Here is an 18,505-nt window from a genome sequence, read left to right as displayed (position 1 = left end):
GGCAACACATTGGCTAAACATAAAACTTATTGACTGCCCACCCTTGAGAGAAACAGCAATGAAGTTGTCCTTACCACTAACATGTCTGATTTCAAGGGGCAACTCCTGCAATATCCATAGTAATTTTCCTCTCATGATTTTCCAAAGTGACACGAGTGTTAACCATTATGGTTAAGAGAAACTGGTTACCACTCTTGGCTTTGGGCAAAGGACCAACACAGTCCACCAGAAACCTGCTGCTGAAACATTTGTCAAAAGCAGGAATACGCTGCAAAGTTGCAACCGGAACAGCTTGGTTTGGTTTACCGTTCCGCTGGCAAACGGAACAGGATTTACAGTTAGACACGACATCCTGTTTCAGACCAAGCCAAATTAAGTTACGCAAGATACAGTCATACATCTTGTTGACCCCAAGATGGCCTGTCATACTACCATCGTGAGCCAACCTCAGTATCTCTTGTCGAAGCGTAACTGGAATGACAATTTGAGATACAGTGGGCCAATCGTCTTGCCTGGAAGTGACGCAAGAACACCATTTCCTTATTTAAACACCATCTCTGTCAAAGTAACGCACACGAACTTAATCAAACTCCGCTTTTGGACGTATCTCAGCAAAAAGAGGGGAGAGGGAAACATCATTACTCTGATCAGTAATCTGCTGGACATCCTAGACATCGAAGTGTCAACTGTAGGGACCCTCTCTTCCTTCAGCGGTCCTACGAACCTTTTGGGTTTTCAAAGGAGAGGTCAACTCAGGAGGTTTAGCGAAGTCAAGATCACCCATAAATGTCTCAGACAGAACGACCATGGCGGGATCGCTGACATCCTCAACACTAGACTTTCTCCCGGCGACTTTCTTAGACATTGCACTTGTAGCACAAAATGGGAACATGCTAGGCTACTTTTCCGATAACCCATCAGGTTCCTCTACTTTGGGTTCCTTACAAACGACAGGATTTGGCACGACCTTCCCACCAGCCAAATCGTTTACCAAAATGAATGAGACCACCTTCACCGGTAGGCTAGGTCTCACTCCATCGACAAATAAGATCTGACTCGAGTTCCACATTAAACAAAAAGGATCTTCCACGCAACACATATCCACGCCTTGTACTAACACACTGTAACCAGTTGCTGAAGTGTCAGAGGCAAAATACCCTCAAATATTTAGGAGATACAGCAGTCCCAACCAGAGACTTAATGGGCTGGAGTGCTCCCACAAGAAGAAACAGCATTTTCACATTCTCAATGTTCTGTTTCAACGTAGGACACTAAGAGCTCATGTGTCCTTTCTCTACAGCAGTAATGACAAACTGGTGGATACGAAAAACAGTTTTCTGCCGATCTTTATATTTGGGCACTGTAGAAATGGACTGAAACCTCAGAGTAGCAGTTAATTTCTCTGGATTGCTTTTTGAGTAGGGATAACTACTGGGTGCTTTGTTTGTGAAGGTAGTTGTATGTGTCAACACAAACTCATCTGCAAGAACTGCAGCTTTCGCAAGAGTGAGATCCTTGTGCTCATAAATGTAGGTCGCAACCTTTTTGTGAAGGCAATTCTTGAACTGCTCGAGAAGTACGAGTCTTTAAATCCTCAAGGTCCTCGACCTCTTGAGAACGACACCACCGATCAAAAAGACATGCGGACTCAGTGGCTTTGTGATTCTGTCTTTTGTAATTTACATCAATGTTGTCGGTATGCTTCTGGGACTAACTCATAACCCCGAAGGAGAGCAGCATTAACAGTGTCATAATCTGAACTCTGGTCAAGAGATAAAGCGGCATACACTTTCTGAGCCTATCCCACAAGAACACTTTGGAGGAACAGTGACCAAATATCTCGCGGCCATTTTAGGGATGTGGCAATCCGCTCAAACAGAGTCAAATATACATCCACCTCGTTTTCATTGAAAGGCGGTACAAGCCGGCTGTTCCGACCAAAATCAAACTATTGAGGGTACAGGATGGCCTGACTGGATTCGAGTGTTTCCAGATCTATCGCTCTCTTATCCCTCTTTGTCTTCTTTGCCTCTCATCTTTAGTCCACAGAAGTGAAAAAGACGTTTGGCCTTCTTTATGATTTACGTAATATATAGTATATTGTCTAGCTCGGAAACTAGTTGTGTTGAAACTTGCCGTTCAATCTGACACGGAGTACACTATCAGCAGTTCAACGGCAAACGTTGAGCCCATTGGAGGAACTATGTGTGCAGGGATGGAACTATGTGTGACCATCCCTGCATGATGATTGGCAGTGACCAATCATCCTGCGGGGATTTCAGAGGTCAGGGAAATGACACGCTAGGTCTCAGCATCCATCCTGCAGATGAAGACAGATCTTCTCCCCCTGAAGTATCCCTACTGTCATCTTTATTACAAAGGCTGCAGCAGGGGTGCTTGGGAAAAGTCACAAGGCAGAGCCATCTCAGCTTTCTGCTGAGGTCTGGGGTGTGTTGCCCTGCTGTGCGTCTGCGCGATGGGGGACCCGGTGTACTCTCACTGGCCTGATAGATGAGCTACATGAGCCTGAAAGCCATCTTTAAAACATATGGGTGTGACACTCCTAATCTACACAGTGCAACAGAAAGTGACGGGGAGAATGTGTTGTACAGTAGGTGGGCGGGCTGGATATTCTAGATGTGGTATCAGTATGGATATCCGACACTGCTACGGTGAATACAGCGGTTCATCGATTTGTTATAGCCAGAGTTGTGTTGCAGCGGGAGGTTGCTTGCTGTGGAGGGGGTTCGTTGTGAGGACTGTTTGAGGGCATAGGAGCGGAGTGTGTTCCTTTATGAAAGTCATTTTAATGGAGGGATAACGTCATTTACAAAAGGCGGCCATGTTCATTAAATGATCACTTTATTTACAAAAATCTCAAATGACAAATGAAAGCAAAAAGACAGTCATACAGTACAATTAGTTCCCTTGCTGCCAGACATACTCAAAAACCACAGATTACATTATATTTACAGTACACCGTTCTCAGTGCAGATTCTAGATTCTCATAGGAGTATAACAACGATGACTTGAAGCACTATGGTGGTGGTCATCAACCCACTGGTACTGGAGAGCTACACAGAGTGGGAAATGTTGTGTTGGAACAAATGCCTGTAATGTAACCCTCTGGGACCTGAGCTTGTGACCACGGGTGAATCTCAAGTCTTTCCTTGTTTCCTTGTATCCTCATCTCCTCAGATTTGATCTTCAAATGCATTTTGAGGAGAAGACAAGGAATGAGGGACAAAGAAGCAAGGAGAGACTAAGTCTCGCTTCACAGGCTCTACTCCTGACATTGGGGGTACATGCAGACAGGAGAAGTGGACTCGGAATAGTTCGTATGTACTGGTCGGGTGAAAAATAGGATGCCAAGAGGGGCATAATTTAAAAACGACAGCATTCAGACAGCATGTTGTTGTTTTTCACTTTCGCCCTGAAACGACAGAAAAGAGGTTGCATGCAGTATTTTGTTGTTGTTGAACTTATATATTTGATAGAGTCCATGTTAAATTCCCATGTGATGCCTAGCAGACTGTACAGTGTGGGCTCATGTACATGTCATTTTGAATGTCATACAGATGTAATAAGTGGACATCAAAATGACACACAATATATACAAAAGTATGTGGACACCCCTTCAAATTAGTGGAATCGGATCACGCCCTTTCCTGTTTCAGCAGGACAATGCCCCCGTGCAAAAAGCAAGGTCCATACAGAAATGGTTTGTCGCGATCGGTGTGGAAGATCTTGACTGGCCTGCACAAAACCCTGACCTCAACCCCATCGAATAACTTTGGGATGAATTGGAATGCCGACTGCGAGCCAGGCCTAATCGCCCAACATCAGTGCCCGACCTCACTAATGCTCTTGTGGCTGAATGGAAGCAAGTCCACGCAGCAATGTTCCAACATCTCGTAGAAAGCCTTCCCAGAAGAGTGGAGCAAAAGGGGGACCAACTCCATATTAATGCCCATGATTTTAGAATGAGATGTTCGACGAACAAGTGTCCACATACTTTTCGATATGTAGTGTATGTACACCGTTAGGTGAAAAGACGTGCAAACTGTTATAAAGAGATCTCTCGTGGACAGACTTCATAACATGAAAATGGTAGCTGATGCAGTTACATGACATGTTTGTTCTGGGTTTCCACAATTACACCACGAATGACTCACCAAAGCCTGTTGTCTCTAACATGCTACTAGTGTACCCCGGTGCGGCGTGTCTAACATGCTATACTCGTGTACACACCCTCAGGGTGAGATCTGGGTTCTTCTATAGGTGTCGTTGGTAATGGAGAGGCGTGTGAGTCTGGCACCGTAGTGGTCCACTATGTAGTCAGACTTATCCGATGGACCCACTATCTAAAAGGAAGGAACAGAGGAAAGACATCAGGTTACACACGGTGAAAACCTGGGTCCAGCAGATAATACACTTCTGATTTGGTACTCAGGAATCGCAGCGGAGTGGGACCAGTGAACTTACACACACACCTGAGTGTGTAAAGGGCGCAGAAGCTGAGTCCAGCTACAGCTGGGCTACTGGTTAACCCTCTGATAATGAGTTTGTGACTAGAGTGTGTTGTATCCAAGTAGATCAACATTGGCGAGGCATTCCAGCCTTTTAAGGGACTTTGGCCAGATAGAGGCTTTCTGAAGTGTTAAATCAGACTGGCAGATTTAGAAATGGGCAGGCCGGTGGCATGACCGATTCAGTTCAGACAGCACCCACAACCGGACTGACAATTTCCATGTCAAGTGTCAACTCCCTCAATCCAAGACTCTCTGCTGTACAAACCAAACACACCTCAGAAGGCTCTACATGGAAATCCAAGACCTTCAATTGCTTGAATCCCTGTCTGATACCCATTTAAAAAACACACTGCTCCAACAATCCACGTCCCATCTATCTATCACCTGTGTCCGTCTCTGCTCTACCTAGTTTGCAAATTGGAAGTTATCAGACATAATTCATCTGGCGTGGACCTCTGTATTTCGAGAGAGAGAGGTCCCAAACCAACCACGTACAGCTTCCTCCTCTCCCCCAGTCATAATCAATGAATATAAATTATCACATGTCCCAGGTGTTTACTCATTACTTCTCAAAGATGCATTTGCCCGCTCTGACGTTGCTTTTAGTCGAGGTAGTTAGCCGTTAAAATATGGGGCTTTAGCGTGACGTCTAAATGGGCTGTCCGGGGACGCGGAACTCTTTATCAAAATTGTCACTCTTTAAAAAGGCGGAGAACGAGAGAACCTGGACGCAGCCTATACAGCTAATTGAGAATGTAAGTGTTTTGCTGTGCGCGACAGCCGAAGCCGCTTAAAAGCATTGCTCTCTTAGGGCCTTCAATAAGAAATTAGGAGAACAATAAACAGTGCGCCCGTCGCCTCGCTTAATCAAAGTGGCCGAACGCACGCCAACGCCCCTTTCTAAGGAAATAGCGGCTTTATAAAGGCCTGGGGAGGACGAGAAAAAGAGGTAGGTAACTAGCGAGAGAAAGGGTATACTGTTTCTCTATCACGGTTTGTGTTTTTGTCTCAGATGTGATACAGGGAACTGTTATGGTAAAATTCTGGAAAGTCGCATTCATGACGCACAGTTCTAAAATGACACACCACTACTATTCTATACGGTAAAAACATATTTTTAAGTATAAGGACACGGGTTTCATTCAACATGTTTAACTATAATGAACAAACCAAACAAATAAGTGTGCTTTTCGTTCTAAAACATCCGGCCATGTTGACAATGAGTTAAAGCTAAAGGCTTGCTCTGTCCACGTGGACCGTGGTCTTATTTACAACCCTAAGTGTATACCGTAGCAAAAGTGTTTGCAACAGAAAGCGGAAAAAATAGTTACTTTCCCCCCCCCCAAGTAGTCCTTCCCTGTTTTGGCCGACTTGCTTCCATTTGGTTCCTAGTGAACATGAACCATGTATGGCATCCTGCAAACACTGGTTCCTTAATGGAGACGGTGAAGGTAAAGAGGGGTGAGCTGAGGCCCTAACAGGATGACAAATGGACTGGCCTCTCTTTGTCAGGCTCGGGGGCCATAAATGGGGGGTTAGGGGGGACCGAGGAGGAGGGGAGGATGGGGCTAGAGAAGCCCCTTTGCGAAAACACACCACAGTCTCATTAACCCCCATTCATAGAGAGGTTAGTGCTGAGCAGAGGGCCACACAGACACAGGTGCTCTTCTGAATACAAACAGACACACACACACACACACAGCGTCTTCCTGACTGGCTTGGCTATGCTTCTGTTCAGTGTTACGTGGCCTGCTCTGATTAGTGTGTGTGTGTTGCGTGACCATTGCATCAAAGCCCAGGCTGTTCTGTAAAGACCAACTTTGCTCCACTCGTTTGATTACCATCACTGTTAGGGTTCAGACACACCAGCGCGCTGAACTATCGCCAGACAAACGCTACATCCCACATTCGGTGCGACTTGTGCGAGCATTTAGCGGAAGAGAGCGACTGTTTATTGACGGGGGTGCGCTCAAATTGAGAAACTTCTTTTGAAATCGTAGAAATAGCTTTGTAAAACATACAATTATCATACTGATAACACCACAGTGGTTTCCTAAATTCTGTTTGCAGTGTGACCCAACAAGTATTTTAATGTTTCTTGTGGCCAACCAATGTAGTCATCTGCTGTGACCCAAAAGGAACCAGCTTCTACCCACAATTAGGGATCACTGACCTAACACACCCTTGTCACCGCCGCATTGGATGCATAAACAATTACTTTCAATGTCACTGTGAGAAGACCATGGATTTTCACACACATAACCAACAGATAGAGGGATTACTTAGCAGCTCTGTGTTCCACAGCTGTTCCCTGAATGCCACTTACCTGCATTGAGATCAACATGAAATCCACCAAGCTCCCAATCCCACAGAAGCCCACAGTGCAGAACTTGAGCAGCCCTAGAGAGAGGGAAAGAGAGAAGCAGAGAGAGACAGAGAACGAAAGGGAGACACATAGTCAAAGTGGGATGAAGCTTAAAGGGGCACACCATGTCTCTTTAAAGTAGGCATAAATAAAAATCCTGCCTGGCCCCTAATCACAATTTGCTACCTATTGTGTGAGCAACGCTTCGTTGTTTACATGAAAACTCTCCCATCCAGGCGACTGGGCAACGTTTCAGTTTATCCCCCGTGTTCCGTTCCAACTTTGCCCGTGTGTCGCTGAATGGGAAATTAACTTGCGAGGCGAAGGTGAACAATTTGGAACGCTTTCAGTGCTGGGTGAATATGTGTCTGAGTGGAAAGGGTGTATGTGTGAGCGTGTGTTTTTTTTTGCTGCCTGCTTTGCTTTGAGAGAGAAATGGTGCTAAGTCAACTTTGTTTCCAAAACAACGGAGGATTGTGAACAACAGGTCTTTATCGGTGAGAGGGGCAGTGAAGTGGAGTATGAGTGTGTGCAGGTTGTGCTTTAACTGTGCAGTGAGTGTGAATTGGATGCATGAAAGCCCAGAGCAAGGGCGGTCATTCAACTAGACACATTCTCCTTTCAACATTCAAATATCACTAGCCTACAACATAGTCAAATCACCACACTACCCATTTCTTAGGGGGGGGGGGGGGGGTGACATCCCTGGGCAAAGGCTACTGGTGCTCACTAGCCCCACATCTTCCACACGCACACAGCTAAATGATGAGAATCTTAAATTACAGGCAAATTCTGGAAACGGCAACTCTTGTGATTAAAACACAATTACTCCAAATCATTATTAACAACATTGTACATTTCTCTATTGGGGGGGGGGGGGGTTACATAGGTAGCTTTGTTGATTTTTAAAATGATGGCCATCAGGTGTCTGCTCTACAAAACCACGGCCCATCTTGCCAGCTTAATATGCCACTGTTCCATGGTGATGCCCACGCCAACCGTGCCAACCCACGCGCTGCTAAGTGCAGCCTGTAAAGCTTGCTCATGCCTGTCCACAGTGTGGCTCTGCGATGCCTACGTACCCCATACTAGTAGGAAAAACAAAAAAGACCCTAAAATGTGGAGAATCTTGGATGTATTTTTACAGCAAATAAGCCTTGCAAATACTTGAATAGAATATATAATAGATACATAGCACACCAATACTCATCCTGAACTTTACAGCAGGGCTCTCCAACCCTGTTCCTGGAGCTCTACCGTCCTGTAGGTTCACTTCAACCCTAATGTTACGTTCCCCAGTTTCTGTGTTGTAGTTTGTGTATTTGAGTGTGTGTGTTTCAGGAGATGGCTTCCTGAATTCTCCCCAAGCAGCTGATTGGTCAGCCCCATTGATGATTGGAGCTGACCCCGCCCCCTCGTCAAATTACAGCTGTATCCGATTAGACTCCTTCTGAAGCTATATAAAAGCCAGTGTTCTATTCAGGAGAGAGATGATTGCTGAGAGAAGAGGCTGATGGCTGTGGGTTATTTACTGTGTTGGTTGTTCTCAGCGGGAGATGATTAGTATGTCCTGTGATTTCTTTGTTGCCAGTATATTTGTAGCCGGTCCTACTAAGGTATGTCTATAACAAAAGGACTGTGTTTTTGATTGTGAAATGGTGTTTTGTTTGTTCCCAGGGGGGATGGGGAAGGCACCTAGGGAGTGCTTAGTCAAGAGGCCCGCGGGCATACATATACCCGTAGTACATTCACTGTCTAGGCACACTAGGTAAGACCTGGGCGGACCACCCCCTGTATTTTGGTTAGCGCACCAGGTGGTGCTAAGTTAGGTAAGTAGTGGGTGGGTAAGCAGGTAAGGTAGGAGAGGGGGCTTTGATATTTACTTTTTTTTCTTTGGTTCCGTCCAGCACCTTTTCCCCAAAATTACTGTGTGACGGAATAAAATCCTTGTAAACGGTACAATTCTCTGCCTTTTGTCATCCTTACTCACACCTACAGTCCATACCTCTTTCACTTCAAGGAGAGTTGAGTTGTAGCAGGGTGTTGCGTTCCCTCTTCATATAGGCGTGCGTAACACCTAATAATTACCTGGTTGATAAGCTGAATTAGGTTAGTTACAACTGGGGTTGGAATGAAAACCTACAGGAGTGTAGCTCTGCTTTACAGCAATGATAAGTCAAAGGTCATACTGTAAACCAGGGGTATTCAAATCTTACCCTACGAGGTCCGGCACCTGCTGTTTTCTGTTCTGATATTGAATTGCACCCACCTGATGTCCCAGGTCTAAATCAGTCCCTGATTAAAGGGGAACAATGAAAAAACGCAGGGGAACTGGCTTCGAAGTCCAGAGTTGAGTTAGAGGCCTACCTAAAGCTGGGTATCCCAGGTAGAAGCGATCAGCTCCTAACCACCCCAGGAAGAGGGACAAGGCCACTGCTATTTTGTAGGAGTAACCGCTCCTGCAAAGAAATCCCATTTTAGTTTGAAGCAGCTCACTAACGCTTTACATGTGTAGACATCACATACGATGGGGTATTATTTAGGCTAATCAATATTAAAAAATACTTTCAGGGTCATATTCACTAGGCATGAAACAGGAAGGTACTATCTGGTGTGTATTAACTTGGAACAAAATGAAAGCAAACAGAACAAGGAGGGACCTACCTGACTTTTCCCAATATAAATATTTTGCTACGGTGTGCACTAATGAATACACCCGACCATGTCCAAATAAGAAATGTTTGTTTCGGTTTTCCGTTGCAAAACGTTTTGCTATGTTGTGCCCTTATAAGTATTCAACATTTCCACAGTGCCGAATGTCTGGTAATATAGATACATACACATTCCTGCAGGGGATGCTCTGGTTGAAGCCCACTTCCTCTCCGCTGAACCGAAACTCTGTCCCGTTGGACAAGCGGCAGCTGACATTCGGAGCAGGTAGGCATTCCACTAAAGAGAACAGATAGGCTAGGCTAAATCAACACAAAAAAACACGTATGCACACAGGAAAAACATGTGTCGATTGATTGTGAGTTTGGGTACTTACACACAGACACAGATTCAGAGCTGTCATATATTATATAGATTTTTGTATAGATTTTATATACAGTGCTTTCCACATTTTGTAACGTTACAGCCTTATTCTAAAATGTATTGAATTGTTTTTTTCTCATCAATCTACACACACTAACCCAAAATGATGAAGCAAAAACAGGTTTAGACATTTTTGCTGATTTATATAAAAAAAACTGATATGACATTTACATAAGTATTCAGACCCTTTATTCAGTACTTTTGTTGAAGCACCTTTGGCAGCGATTACAGCCTTGAGTCTTCTTGGGTATTACGCTAAGCTAGGCACACCAGTATTTTGGGAGTTTCTCCCATTCTTATCTGCAGATCCTCTCAGGCTTTGTCAGGTTGGATGGGGGAGCATCACTGCACAGCTATTTTCAGGTCTATCCAGAGATGTTCGATCGGGTTCAAGTCCGAGCTTTGGCTGGGCCACTCAAGGACATTCAGAGACTTGTCCCGAAGCCACTCCTGCATTGTCTTGGCTGTATGCTTAGGGTCGTTGTCCTGTTGGAAAGTGAACCTTCGCCCCAGTCTGAGGTCCTGAGCTCCCTGGAGCAGGTTTTCATCAAGCATCTCTCTGTACTTTGCTCAGGTCATCTTTCCCTCAATCCTGACTAGTCTCTCAGTCCTTGCCGCTGAAAAACATCCCCACAGCATGATGCTGCCACCATGCTTCACCGTAGGGATGGTGCCAGGTTTCCTCCAGCTGTGACACTTGGCATTCAGGCCAAAGAGTTCAATCTTGGTTTCATCAGACCAGAGAATCTTGTTTCCCATGGTCTGAGAGTCCTTTAGGCGCCTTATGGCAAACTCCAAGCTGGCTGTCATGTGCCTTTTACTGAGGAGTGGCTTCCGTCTTCCCACTCTACCATTAAGGCCTGATTGGTGGAGTGCTGCAGAGCTGGTTGTCCTTCTGGAAGGCTCTCCCATATATATCCACAGAGGAACTCTGGAGCTCTGTCAGTGACCATCGGGTTCTTGGTCACCTCCCTGACCAAGGCCTTTCTCCCCGATTTCTCAGTTTGGCCAAGCGGCCAGCTCTAGGAAGAGTCTTGGTGGTTCCAACCTTCTTCCATTGAAGAATGATGGCGGGCACTGTGTTCTTGGGGACCTTCAATGCTGCATACATTTTTTGTGCCCTTCCCCAGATCTGTGCCTCGACACAATCCTGTCTTGGAGCTCTACGGACAATTCCTTTGACCTCGTGGCTTGGTTTTTGCTCTGACATGCACTGTCACCTGTGGTGTGTGTCTTTCCAAATCATGTCCAATCAATTAAATTTACCACAAGTGGACTCCAGTCAAGTTGTAGATACATCTCAAGGATGATCAATGGAAACAGGATGCACCTGAGCTCAATTTCGAGTCTCATAGGAAAGGGTGTGAATAGTTATGAAAATAAGGTATTTCTGTTTAAACCTGTATTTGTCATTATGGGGTACTGTGTGTAGATTGATGAGGGAAAAATGAATTTAAGCAATTTTAGAATAAGGCTGTAACGTAACAAAATGTGGAAAAAGTCAATGGGTCTGAATACTTTCTGAATGCACTGTATAGCCTATGTATTTCAGTATGCATTTTGAAAATGAAGGACATATTAAAAATGATGTGTCCTACCTAATCAGCAACCATAACAATTCAGTTTTAAAAACAATATTTCAACTCTTATAGGGAGGACCTTGGGTCACCCAAAGACAATTCATGTTACCCACAAAATACCACATACATTGAAATGCATAACCACTCACCCCAAGCTATCATGTCCTTGCAGTTCGCAGGTTCTTGAGTGGCATCATCTATCCGTGGTTCTTTGCAAAGATACTTGAACAGCATTAAGGCAATGACCAAATAGGAACGATCACTCATATTAATATCGCATATTAAATAATACAACATATCAAACAAGTTGTGCTTGTGTCATGATGTTGATATGCTGCACCCATTCAGTCAGTCATTATCATCAGCATTCTGAGGAACACTACATTACACAACAATAATGTATAGAGGTAACTAGTTATCTAGCTAGCTTTTAGAGCAAGATGTACTCTTAAGGAGCCTACTGTTACTCCTTAAGGTCCAAGGACCATATGTTATTTTCAGAGAGACTGGCTCTGGCAGCCATAACAGCCAAATACTCCATCTAAACGTGAATCGATTCTCAATTGCAATATGGTTCTAGAAACATAAAGCCCTTTACTTTCATATCACATTAAAATAAATCAACAAATGCAAAATGTACACTGTTTTAACCGGCTCTATCACAGTTGCAGCCAACAGTATTTTTCAGTGAAAAAATATTTCTGGCGGCCTTCTTCCGTTACACACTAGATCATTGCTGCGGAATAGATACATTGAAATAATTTTGCCAAATTAGGCTAAAAAAATAAATAATGTCCACTAAATATTACTCATGTCTATACAGACATAAATAAAATAATTCAAAATAGGCTACCACACTAAAGAGCATAATTTATCTACAGAGATCAATGGCGCCTAAAACTAGCTATGGATTAAGTTATATCACAAGCACTTAAAGTCGGGAAGGCTGTAATTTGGGCAGTGTGCTTACAAACTGGTGTAAACGTTCACAAGTTTTGAACAGGCTATATTTCAGAAATTACCAAGAGAGACTAGCGTCTACCATACCCAACAATTGACAGCAATAGGCTTATGATATTTATTTTACAAAAGCCTACTTACAGGCCTAACCTATCTTAAACTAAATACGGAGCACACAATTAAAGACTGATCAAACTTAATTTAGCCAACGAAAATGTCTCAACAGAATGAAACAAAACACGTTTTATATATTTAAAGAACTGGTTTAGATAAGTAAATAGGCCTACATTAATAACAATGACATGCAATAATAACAATGATAAAACAAATGATTATGAATATGAACAAATTAATAAAGTTCCAAAATTGTATCCTACCTGAATAGCAAGTTGCACAGTAGCCTGCATTTGGCAATTTGTGTGGTATAAAAATAAATTCTGCTCATGTCTTCTATCATGTAAATGACGTAGAACTGCATGACATTTGTTTTTATGTAATGCCAATGTTTTTCCAGATCATGCAAAAATAATAATAATGGAAATCCTAAATAAGTATCTGCTCAACTGTATGCCACTACGTCAATGTGATTATAGATGCATGCAATGCTTTATTACAGATGTTTTTTTTCTCTCTCGCTGTAACGTGGAGATATGGCTTGTGGGAACAGAGCAGTACACTAACCCTGTTAAAGATGTGTATCAATTTAAACTTTTTTATTTTCCCCTGGTATTAAAGATCCGCGTATGCTTCCAAAACCGTACCGCAAGCAATGCATGTTAATGTTCAGATCCGAGACCGTTTCACAATTTGATTAGTTAGCTATATTGTTTCCCAAAAGTACACACTATGCAGGCTTATGTAGTCAGCTATCCAAGCAAAATCATGTTAACAGATAGAGCTAGACAGATAACGTTAGCTAGCGAACTTGAATAAAAACCCTGTCATCATTGTCGTGATTTGCTAAAAATTCAATGTAAAAAGATATTGTCCCAAGCGTAGACTTTTACAGCTATCGACATCATTTCCGAGAACAAGTTGAAAATGGCAATACGTGCAGTAAAAGAAGATGCTCAACGATAGAGTCCGTAAACAAAACAGCCGACTCCTGTGAGACGCCATGTTGAATGTTGACAACACGCCCACACTTCGTCACGTGACATCAGAAGTTTTTAAAGCCACACATCTGAGTACTGTATCGTCCAAGACCCAACTCCTGTGATTTCGTACCAGTAAGACTTGTTTTCATCTTTAAAAGTAGTTGAACTGATAACTTTGAACTTAAGCATTCTTACCATTCAAGTGAAAAACTAATTTAGTGTTGTAATATGCAAAAAACAACATGCTAATGCTATGCTAGCAAATACGTTTATGAATCGCAACAGCTTACGTTATTAGCTAGCTAACAACAAGTATAGTACTACTGACAGTAGGTAGCTGACTCACTGAAGTTGGCTAGCTATCTAACGTTAGCTGAATATTTCGAGAAGCTCTGGTAGCATTTATCGTTACAAGTTGTTTTATGGGGTTATATTATCGCCCGACAAAAGGCAAAGCTGTGTTGTTTTAAGAACCTAGCTAGTTAACCGTACTTACTCAAACAAACGTTTTTTTTAAACTTCATGCTTTGAATTAGTTATTCAACTAACGCTACAGCTACGCACGACCAATAGAAACAGATGATGATTCTGTGCACCTGTTGCATGTAAAGCAAAACAGGCGTTACTCCTTTAGCTAGCTAACGCTACGTCTCTAAAGTTATTAGGCCTTTACAGTATAACGTTAAACCTTTCTGATTTTGTGGATCCTTTTTGCCAGTACTGTACTTTATTTATCTTTCGCTTGACTTTGCTGCTCAGCTGATTTAAAAATAAATAAATTACTTCCTGCTTCAGGTAAGGTGCGGATTCGGTGATAAACTTCCGCCGTACAGGTAGGGTGTGAAAGAAAATATATCGCTAACTGTTACAAGATAACTTTAAGCTTATGTTGCTTCATCGTCTTTTGATTTTAGCTAATATAGTAGCCTAACTTCCTCGAGGTTTGTCAACATAATATATTGCCACAAAAGCTAGCCTGTGTCTGTCGAAACTTGTTCACTGGCAATGTAAATAACCCATGGTGTTGCTAACAAAAGGACGATTGTGTATTTGACAAAGGCACATTGACCCACTTTTAGTTGCCACCAAACTAGAGTTTGAATTGAACATAGAAGACTTACAGTACTTTTGTATAGTGTTCAAGACATGTTGTTTAGGCCTAGACTATTTGATTGACCGAGCTCAAAATCAGTTCCACTTTGCCCCTACTACATAATCAGTTGTATTGTTCTTGATGGGCCTTTTATTTTATGTATTGTCAACTGCCTAAAGGTGATTCATTGTTCTATGTTGTGTGTTTCATGTTTGCACCTCTCCTCTTAATTCCTTACAGGTTGCATCACAAAATATACCCAGACAGAGGGAGGACAATGTATGAAAATGTTCCAACAGGTACATTTATCTGCTCTCATTATTGAACTGTTTAATGAACAAAAACGATGTGCAAAAACGATGCTTTTCACAATTATCAAAAATGTTGTGTATGTGTACATGCATGTTTCCATGGGCCTGTGTGTGTGCCTCAGTCTCCACAGTGGAGCGCCAGCAGGTGCTGCAGGCCTTGGAGCGGCTCCAGGCAAAGATGGCCCAGAGGGAGGAGTGGACCCACAGTGAGAGGCTGGGGGTGCTGAGGGACGCCCTACAGAGCCCACTGCTAGGACACATCCTCACGCTGCAGCACTCCATCAAACAACTCAAAGACCAGGTAATAATCAGAGAATTACGTGCAATCTGTCTTTGAGGACCCATGGCTTCGGAATGGAGCATAATGATGATGGAGTGAGATATGGACATTTTAATTTGTTATGTGGCCCATTTATGATCAAGGCTTTGTCGGATTATTTGAGTTTGTAACCCAACTTATAATAGCCGACATTTATCCCAAGTTAATATATCCCAAGAGAAAGTTGATTGTTAATGCCTTGTAACATTTCTGATTTGTATAAAAATGTTGAAACCCCTCAATGTCAGTGTTTGTTCAGTCTACAGAACACAGCATTCTGAACCTTTTTCTTTAGCTGAAAAGGAGGCGTCAAAAAAAGCAGCCTGGCACTTTCATTCATTTGTATTCTGATCACGTTTTTATTGATGTAAAAAAAAACGCCTTACTAACAATAAACAATCCACATGCCAAATTAAGATAATGGCAATAACCGATGCCTGCCTTCATATTCTAAGTGCTGCGAAGGTCAGCCGAGTGTCTATGAATGCGTCAGGTGAAAACCTATAGCGGGATAGAGAGGCGGAGGTGGTGGCACTGGTGGGTCGGCTCTTTTGTGGATCTATCAAGCTTTAATATCTACTGTCTGGGTTTGAGTAACTGCCTTGTCGGAGATGTATTGATGAATTGGCGGGGGAAAGCTGCTCCGTCAGCCTGGGCTAAATAAACAGGAGACTGATAACTTTCCACAATGTGAGTCTAAAGGTCATTAATACATTACCTGTTTGGGACCGGCCAGAGCTGCTACTGCTGCAGAGGAATCTATTGATTTTGTTACCCCCCCCTTTCTCCCCCCTTTATTTTTCTTCTTTTAGTTTGCAGACGTTGTCTCCACATGTAAAGGCACCATTGTTTCTCTTGCTCTTGTATCTACTGCAACGCTAATCTGCGGCCCTTTTTCCTATCGTGGGAAAATTGGATGTGAAAGAATGCAGCTTACGGTTGCATTTTGGTTGAAGAAAGCAGCCTAGAATGGCAGCATATCCTTTTTTTGTGTGGCTTTATCCAATTAGATATCTCTCAACTTGTATTTTTAGTCACATAATCACATTACCCCCCTAGAGTCGATTGACTCACCTGTATGTCAGTCTAAGTAACATTATAAAAAAAGCAAAATCCACATCAAAATCCACCAGTTTAAGCAAGAGAGATGTTTTTTTTGCATTGCCTGCGTCTCAATCCACCGCATCTGCCGATGTAGCGCTCCCACATCTGCTGTGAAAGGTGGCAGAGCTAGACCGGTGATTGTCAGACCGTGAGACATCCCGAAAATCCGTCTTCTCACAAAAAAGTCAGTAGCGTCCAAACAGTTTAGCCCACTTTGGAAAGGGGTGACTCCCACCCCAAACATATTTGGCTGTCCTTTTTGCCAATTATGAATGTGTTATTCAATGCTTTTCTATGGGCTATAGAGTAGTAAAGGCCAAAATCAATATTTTATCAATACATGTTTTTATATATACCTAAAGGGGTTCTAAAATTCAAATTCAAATAGCTAATTGATCTGTAGTATGACCATCTTTAAACAATTCCATGTGTCAGCTAAGCACCCCCTCACCCAACGTCTTAGACTCTAAAGAATTAACAACAATTATTTTACTATATCTTTTTTGTAAACAAAGTGGCGCTACCATAGCTTCCTCCTCATTATCCGCCACAGTGAAAAAACCCACCAAACCTCTCTTCTCCTCCTCTCCCCCCCAGCTGAACTGCATGCCTCCCGACACCTGCAGTGAGTTCAGCTTCTCCAGGAAGGGCCAGCTGATCGTCAGTGCCAGCCGCGTGGCCAGCAGCCTGTGCACATCCGGCCCCGGCTCGGTGCTGTCCAACGGCTCAGCCCTCTCCTCAGTGGGCCTCCGCTCCCCCGACCAGCTCCAGGGATGGCTCGGCGCTGCCGCCAAGGTTCTGCACCTGTTCTGCCCACGCACACGCCCACCTGATGCTGTTGTCACAGCTAGCTATGATACTACCACGGTTATGGCCATGTGTACTAGGTCTGGTGGTGGATAGATGGTGGTTTTAGACTGTGTCACCTGTGTATTGGTGTGCAGTATTCAGTGGAGAATTAAGATACTGTGGTTTTAAACAGTTTTACCTGGGTATTTAATTTATTGTTTTCAGTGGAGTTATAGCTTTAAACATTTACCTTTTGTATTTTATGTACTGACTTGAGTTTTAAAGGGATACTTGGGGATTTTGGCAATGAGGCCCTTTATCTACTTCCCCAGAGTTAGATGAACTTGTGGATATGGTTTTTGTGTCTCTGTGTCCAGTATGAAGAAAGTAAGAGGTAGTTTTATCTGACTCTGGGGAAGTAGATAAAGGGCCTCATTGCCAAAATCCCCAAGTATCCCTTTAAATTGATGTATTTGAGACGTCTTCTGTACATTTAGAATATTTATGACCTGACCTATGTAGTAATTGTGTCTTGTGTTGTAGGGGAGGCCAACTGAGCACATCAGCCTGCCCAAGCCCCTGTCTGGAAGCCTGGGCTTCAGTGTGGTAGGCCTGAGGCCCGAGGGGACTGGGGGCCACGGGGTCTTCATCAGACAGGTCCAGCCTGGGAGCATCGCACACAGGTACGCCCTCCTTCTCTTTTACTACCCCTAGTGTTCATTTGGTTCTGGTTAGAGTTTCAACATTCTGGTAATTTCCCTAAAATTCCTGGAATCAGGATGGAATAAGCAGGAAATGTGGAATCTTCCAACCAGGATTTCTGGAAAACCTGAGATTTTTCGGAGAGTTATTGGAATCTTGCAACTCTAGTTCAGACCAACTCTACGACAACATTCTGCAATATTACCAGATAATCTAGTCAAGGACACCTTAATATACGCATATTAGAAGGTTGCCAACTCTTATTAGGCCCCCTTCCAAGGATAACATTACACAGTCATAAACAATGCATAATATGCTTGTATCAGCTTATGTCAACAACAAAGGGTATGTAGAGACATTTGTAGTTAATTTAACACTGCTTGTAAAGGGCACTGCCAAAAATGGGAAACACAGACTACGGACAGGTCACTGTGCTGTTATAGAGAGACCTTATGAGCAAAGAACCCCTTTAAAACATGTCTTAATCTCTATGGGACTTCCTTGCTAAATAAACATGACATAAAAACATACAAGGTACACATTCCTTGTTTCTTCTGCTT

At 43.2% G+C, this 18,505-nt stretch overlaps 2 protein-coding genes across 11 annotated transcripts in view; one reads left to right on the top strand and one right to left on the bottom strand.

Annotated features, from left to right (window-relative positions):
- Window positions 1–2,845: 2,845 nt before the first annotated feature.
- On the bottom strand, window positions 2,846–13,654 carry LOC139540766 (TM2 domain-containing protein 1). Of its 4 annotated transcripts, none has more exons than XR_011668267.1 (7): window positions 13,517–13,649; window positions 11,720–11,794; window positions 9,738–9,846; window positions 9,265–9,356; window positions 6,859–6,932; window positions 4,176–4,364; window positions 2,846–3,433 (listed from the first exon to the last, which is right to left on the bottom strand). XR_011668267.1 is itself a non-coding variant. In XM_071344709.1 (7 exons), the coding sequence occupies exons 1-6, from the start codon at window positions 13,647–13,649 to the stop codon at window positions 4,254–4,256; spliced, it is 594 nt and encodes a 197-aa protein (XP_071200810.1). In that variant the 3' UTR covers window positions 2,846–3,433; window positions 4,252–4,253. The 4 variants fall into 4 exon arrangements, 3 of the variants coding, with proteins under 3 accessions (XP_071200810.1, XP_071200811.1, XP_071200809.1); XM_071344709.1 differs by having other exon boundaries at window positions 4,252–4,364; XM_071344710.1 differs by having other exon boundaries at window positions 2,846–4,364; window positions 11,720–11,792; window positions 12,908–13,654.
- Window positions 13,655–13,670: 16 nt separating this feature from the next.
- LOC139540762 (inaD-like protein) overlaps window positions 13,671–18,505 on the top strand; it is a 176,411-nt gene continuing 171,576 nt past the window's right edge. For 6 of the 7 annotated variants that reach the window (XM_071344704.1, XM_071344701.1, XM_071344702.1 and 3 more), the window contains exons 1-5: window positions 13,671–13,759; window positions 14,961–15,019; window positions 15,154–15,332; window positions 17,052–17,249; window positions 17,787–17,926. In XM_071344704.1, coding sequence (XP_071200805.1) covers window positions 14,998–15,019; window positions 15,154–15,332; window positions 17,052–17,249; window positions 17,787–17,926 — 539 coding nt within the window. In that variant the 5' untranslated portion in view covers window positions 13,671–13,759; window positions 14,961–14,997. Of the gene's footprint in view, window positions 13,760–14,291; window positions 14,461–14,960; window positions 15,020–15,153; window positions 15,333–17,051; window positions 17,250–17,786; window positions 17,927–18,505 lie in introns of those variants that run through there. The other variant, XM_071344699.1, reaches the window with a different exon arrangement.

The sequence above is a fragment of the Salvelinus alpinus genome, chromosome 16 (genome assembly GCF_045679555.1).
Source record: "Salvelinus alpinus chromosome 16, SLU_Salpinus.1, whole genome shotgun sequence".
NCBI lineage: Eukaryota > Metazoa > Chordata > Actinopteri > Salmoniformes > Salmonidae > Salvelinus > Salvelinus alpinus.
The sequence above is the reverse complement of the archived record's forward strand: the minus strand, read 5'-3'. Positions and strand labels throughout refer to the sequence as shown.

Excerpts from the sequence above, each read along its gene's own strand:
- LOC139540766 (XM_071344708.1), bottom strand. The coding sequence starts at position 13,649 with ATGGCGTCTCACAGGAGTCGGCTGTTTTGTTTACGGACTCTATCGTTG. Across the intron at positions 9,357-9,737 it reads AGCATCCCCTGCAGGAATGT|GAGCGGTTACTCCTACAAAA; the intron begins GTATGTATCTAT and ends ATTTCTTTGCAG. Across the intron at positions 6,933-9,264 it reads CCTGGGATACCCAGCTTTAG|GGCTGCTCAAGTTCTGCACT; the intron begins GTAGGCCTCTAA and ends CCCTCTCTCTAG.